Source organism: Quercus suber, unplaced genomic scaffold (genome assembly GCF_002906115.3).
Source record: "Quercus suber isolate HL8 unplaced genomic scaffold, Cork oak 2.0 scaffold_632, whole genome shotgun sequence".
Taxonomy (NCBI): Eukaryota; Viridiplantae; Streptophyta; class Magnoliopsida; order Fagales; family Fagaceae; genus Quercus; species Quercus suber.
The window spans coordinates 56,869-62,900 of record NW_027070074.1 but is presented as its reverse complement, the minus strand read 5'-3'; the positions used below and the strand labels follow the sequence as shown (position 1 = coordinate 62,900).

At 34.1% G+C, this 6,032-nt stretch overlaps 1 protein-coding gene across 1 annotated transcript; it reads right to left on the bottom strand.

Annotated features, from left to right (window-relative positions):
* Positions 1–2,975: 2,975 nt before the first annotated feature.
* Positions 2,976–6,011, bottom strand: LOC112038554 (uncharacterized; the record flags this gene model as incomplete). Its single annotated transcript, XM_065765479.1, is given in 6 exon segments — positions 2,976–3,270; positions 4,982–5,038; positions 5,117–5,199; positions 5,277–5,387; positions 5,505–5,649; positions 5,979–6,011. Coding segments are annotated over 6 exon segments (447 nt in total), but the record flags the coding sequence as incomplete, so codon positions are not given.
* Between the last annotated feature and the right edge of the window lie 21 nt (positions 6,012–6,032).

Genomic DNA, 6,032 nt, shown 5'->3' with positions numbered 1-6,032 from the left:
GTGTTCAAGGTATTTATCTCTTCCACGGGCCAAAGAAAGATAGAATAGCCTTGGAATGGGAGAGGTTTTTGCGTGGGTAACAGGGTAAGTATGCATGTATGTAGGGGTTCAGACTGTTCAGTATTCCCAATCAGCTAGCTGTTGACTTGAGAGATCTCAAAACAGTTCTACGTATCTATATCAAAAAAAGCGAACTAATTTTGCTTGAAATGGTAACCTAAAAGATGAAACGGGTTCATATTGGATGCCTGACTATATTTTAGCTCATCCCGCATACCTTATATATTAATTATTTATTTATTACCTTATATGCCTTTCAAAATTTTAAACATAAACCAAAAAACTCCACCCAATATATAAAAACAAGGCGAAAATATTATTATAGTCCCTACATTTTGAAGTCACTATCAATTTGATCCAAAATATATTATTTTCAAATTGAAGTCATTTTGAGTTCGAATTTGGGTTTGTTTTAATTGCTAAGTTAATATGTGTGTCTATTGGAGTTGGAGATTGGTTTTGATTTTTGGTTTTTGAACTTAGTTGTCAAGAAAATGCAAGAAAAATTGTGATTCATTTAACAATAGATACTAAATTGACTGTAACTCGAAAATAAAATCGATCAAATTGACAGCTAGTAAGCTGCCAAAACATAAGGACGAAATTGAAAAAGACTTAAAATGGTATTTTCATTTAAGTATAAATATATCATTCTCAAAACTCTGAATCCGCTTTCTATATGCTTTCCCACGCTCATATCCTCCGTATGCATAAACCTGTTTATATAGCGTTGAAGAAGAGGGTGGGTATAGTAATTGCTAATTGAAAAGCCATTGAAACTAGTGTCTTCCATTATGTTTGTAATTTTATTGCTGACGTGTCTGTAGAACACTTATAGCATGTTTGGATGTTTAAAAAAGGAAGGGGAGTAGAGTAGAGGGAGGGAGAGTAATGCAATTACCTTCTTTGGAAGTTTTTTAAAGAATGAGGGGGAAGGGTTTGGAGGAGTTTGGAGGGGTTTAGACTCCCTCTAGCCCCCCAATTTTAATTCCCCCAAATTGGAGAGATTTGGAGGGGGAGTAGAGTACATAAACTATTGACCAAGTAAATTACCTAATTTATCCTTATTATATTAACAAAATTACACAAGGGGAAGGGCTAATTACTCCCTTCCCCCTTACTAATTTTAAAAACATCCAAATAAGGTGGAAGTGAATCATTCTACTCTACTCTCCTCCCCACTACTCCTCTTCCCTCTACTCCCCTCTACTCTCCTCCCTCTCTAAACTTCCAAACAAGCCATTAATCTCAGTTTAAATGAGATTTTTTTTTTTTTTTTCTAGATGAAGATATAGTTACTTGTCCATGTTACAATTTTTATTTATATTTTTTTTTCACCGAGAAGCAGCTGATTCTTTTCGTTTATGTTCTATTTTAAATTAAAAAATGAAGTTAAATTGCGTTATTATATGGGATTCTGACATTTCTCAATTCTTAATATACTACCAGATCCACAACCATAATAAATAAATAAATAAAAGGGGATAAGAAAAGAAAATTTCTATAAGAACCACAATGTAAATGAAAATGCCAACCTGAATCCTTCGAATAGCTGACAACAATTATATAATTCCTAAAACAAAATTGCTTAAGTTCCTCAAAGCACTGCACTCTAGATTACATGTACTACTTGAAAATCAATTAATTTAAGACTTTCCAAATAATACATATTGTTGTCAAATAACAGAATTGAGTGTGGCTCACAATATATTATACTTCGTCTCCAAAGCATTGGTAATCATTGTAATACAGTACGCAGCACTCAGAGGGTAACCAGAAACTAAGGTATTTATCTCTTCCACGGGCCAAAGAAAGATAGAATAGCCTTGGAATGGGAGAGGTTTTTGCGTGGGTAACAGGGTAAGTATGCATGTATGTAGGGGTTCAGACTGTTCAGTATTCCCAATCAGCTAGCTCTTGACTTGAGAGAACTCAAAACAGTTCTACGTATCTATATCAAAAAATGCGAACTAATTTTGCTTGAAATGGTAACCTAAAAGATGAAACTGGTTCATATTGGATGCCTGACTGTATTTTAGCTCATCCCGCATACCTTATATATTAATTATTTATTTATTACCTTATATGCCTTTCAAAATTTTAAACATAAACCAAAAAACTCCACCCTATATATAAAAACAAAGGCGAAAATATTATTATAGTCTCTACATTTTGGAGTCACTATCAATTTGATCCAAAATATGTTATTTTCAAATTAAAGTCATTTTGAGTTTGAATTTGGGTTTGTTTTAATTGCTAAGTTAATATGTGTGTCTATTGGAGTTGGAGATTGGTTTTGATTTTTGGTTTTTGAACTTGGTTGTCAAGAAAATGCAAGAAAAATTGTGATTCATTTAACAATAGGTACTAAATTGACAGTAAGTTGAAAATAAAATCGATCAAATTGACAGCTAGTAAGCTGCCAAAACATAAGGACGAAATTGACAAAGACTTAAAATGGTATTTTCATTTAAGTATAAATATATCATTCTCAAAACTCTGAATCCGCTTTCTATATGCTTTCCCACGCTCACATCCTCCGTATGCATAAACCTGTTTATATAGCGTTGAAGAAGAGGTTGGGTATAGTAATTGCAAATTGAAAAGCCATTGAAACTAGTGTCTTCCATTATGTTTGTAATTTTATTGCTGACATGTCTGTAGAACACTTAATCTCAGTTTAGATGAGATTATTTTTTTTATTTTTTTCTAGATGAAGATATAGTTACTTGTCCATGTTACAATTTTTATTTATATTTTTTTTTCACCGAGAAGCAGCTGATTCTTTTCGTTTATGTTCTATTTTAAATTAAAAAATGAAGTTAAATTGCGTTATTATATGGGATTCTGACATTTCTCAATTCTTAATATACTACCAGATCCACAACCATAATAAATAAATAAATAAAAGGGGATAAGAAAAGAAAATTTCTATAAGAACCACAATGTAAATGAAAATGCCAACCTGAATCCTTCGAATAGCTGACAACAATTATATAATTCCTAAAACAAAATTGCTTAAGTTCCTCAAAGCACTGCACTCTAGATTACATGTACTACTTGAAAATCAATTAATTTAAGACTTTCCAAATAATACATATTGTTGTCAAATAACAGAATTGAGTGTGGCTCACAATATATTATACTTCGTCTCCAAAGCATTGGTAATCATTGTAATACAGTACGCAGCACTCAGAGGGTAACCAGAAACTGCCAAAAAACAGAGGTAAGTTAGTTACAGATAGAACATAATTTTTCTTGATACACAAGACAGTCCAATGATTTTTAATTGGACACTGTTGGCGAAAGCAAAATAAAATGATTAGAGAATGCTAATAGACCCACAGGTTTCTATCCTAATGTTTTCTTTCAGCCAAAAAAAGAAAAAGAAAAAAAGAAAAGCCTCAGTACAACAATAACCAAATATGAAACACAAAGTTGGAAGTATAAATATTTCAATGATGATAATCAGATGAGCTATATCATCTGACTGTCTTAATTTGTTCCAGAATAAATATTTCATGTTGACTTGCTTGCAAGCAGCTTTGGACCTTATTTGACTATAAAGAAAGCGGAGGAGAGGAGCGGAGGAGAGGAGTATATTCTTTGAAATTAAAACTTCAAAACACATTTTGATTGGAAATATCATAAACAATGTTAAATGTAGTTTTACTAAGCTGTAAACAATGTCAGAAGTACACAAGTAGTATGACAATATATTTTTGCAGTTCAGACTAACTAAGCAATTAATAAGTTGTCAAATAACCTTAAAATCCTCCTTGTAAGTGCCCTTGATATTCAAGATTGCATTAGAGCCATTACAATTCAGTATCATATCGGGTATCAACCAGCGAAGACTTAAATCAACTCCCTAGTTCTGTGTTATAAGATATTGAATATATATATATATATTTTTTTGATAAGTAAGAAAGAAGTATATTGAATATATATATTTTTTTAAAGTACAAAGGCAGTCACCTGCACACCTTTGAACACGTACATGGGATACACATGCTTGTGGGCACATTCACACTGCCCAAATTTTCTAATATGGTAGGTCTGGCTTATTAATTACTGCCGTTGAAGCAAAAAAGAAATATGCAAGGTGACCCAACAAGGGTTCAGAGCAGAGTTGGCATTGTGCCATCCTTGTGCTATTTCCCTGATACTGTTCATAATTCTATGCGACTTGTAATTAGGAATATTATAAACATGATTTATGATAGAGTTTGAGGAGGCAGTTTTATTAAGACACAGAAAACTTGCTCAATGCGCACAGAGGGGAAAATGAGATAACTAAACTTTACAGAACAGTGCAATTTTCCTTTACCCAACAAATGGTGTGGCTGATAATCCTGAATTGGGTTGAAAGAAAAGGTGGGAACTGCCCCACCTGATACAGGTAGCAAATGGCTACGACTACAGTATGTCTAGTAAGAGGATTAAGGACAAATCAGCCACATTTTTATACATACGCTACACCTTTTTTTTTTTTTTTGTTGGGGGGGGGGGTGGTGGGGTGGGGGGAGGGGTAGGGACACATTTATTGACATGCTTAATAGGCATGCTTGTATCTTCTTAATCAGATATGAATACTGAAACTTAAGAGAAAGCAATACATTTCTGAAAATCTAGAAACAACTTAATTGACAAAGTCAGAATTTTCTTGAGAAGAATTCCAAACCCTAATAAAATAGCCATATAATCTTTGGTAGTCAGCTGGGACAAAAGCCACCTAAATCCTCCATTTCTAAAATTAATTGGGGAAAAAAGAAGAACAGAAGAAAAGAGGCTATGTCAAGTTCATTGAAAGGACGCTGGCAAACATGAAGGATACTATCAAGCACACAAAGAGGAAGCGACCATATGGAATTCTAAAAAAACAGTCACAAAACAACAAAGCAAGGTTGGATAGACTTACTTGATATAAAATCATTGCGTACTCCTTATCAATTTTCCCATGGGCCATCGCACCAACCTAAAAACAGAGTATTAAATGAGATTTGGGAGTTTTGGTCAGAAAACGTGCGTGTGTGTTAAGTTATTCTGAGCTTACCACAAAAACAAGGTCAGTATCGCTGCTAGCAGATGCGACATATTTGTTTATATCAACCAATTTTTCCGAACTAAATGAGAATCCTGATATCAAAGAAAATATTAACCTCATTTTCAGAAAGGAGTAAATAACACAGGAAAACTCATAGAACTAACCTCACCTATTTTGCGAGAGTTGACAGGTAGATACCGGCTTACAGGGTTCTTAATCACACGCAAAAGTTTCTCACGCTTACCAACAGCACTAGTACTCAGTTTTTGTAGCACCTGCACTGCAAGGTAGCCAAAAAAAGTAAACAAACAGCAAAGAAAGCTCCCAAACCAAACACACAACACACACACAATATCAGCATGCCTTTTGAGGTTTAGGTGAGACCAACTGAACTTACACATGAGACCAGAGAACCGCTTAAATGTCCTTGGAAGGCGAGCATGTGGTTTAACTTCAATAAGGACCCCTTTCTCGGTTCTCACATAGACAGCTTGCAACCCCCCACTTTTATTAAGTCGGCTATCCAGCATCATTAGGAGAGCCTGAATGCAACAAGGCTTTAAGATCATGTATGGTTCACCAAACCAGAAAATACAAAATTAAATGGAAGAAAGCTAATGTATAACATATGATGACATAGGCCATCTCCATTTTGAAACAATTGCCTTATCTGAGGGACATAGCACTGTTAACAGTTTTTAGCACTATGTCAGTAACCATTAGCTATCCTGAAGCAAGGACAGCAGCCACCAAGATAGATTTTTCAGATTATATGCATAAAGAGCGTGACATGTGGTAAATAGCTGGAAATATTGTATCACATTGAGAGATTGAAGCATAGTGTCAGCATATAATTAAAAAGTCCACTGACCTGATGAACAATGTCAGGCCTGTATTCAGCAGGTTTCTTGTTATTTTTCATCAA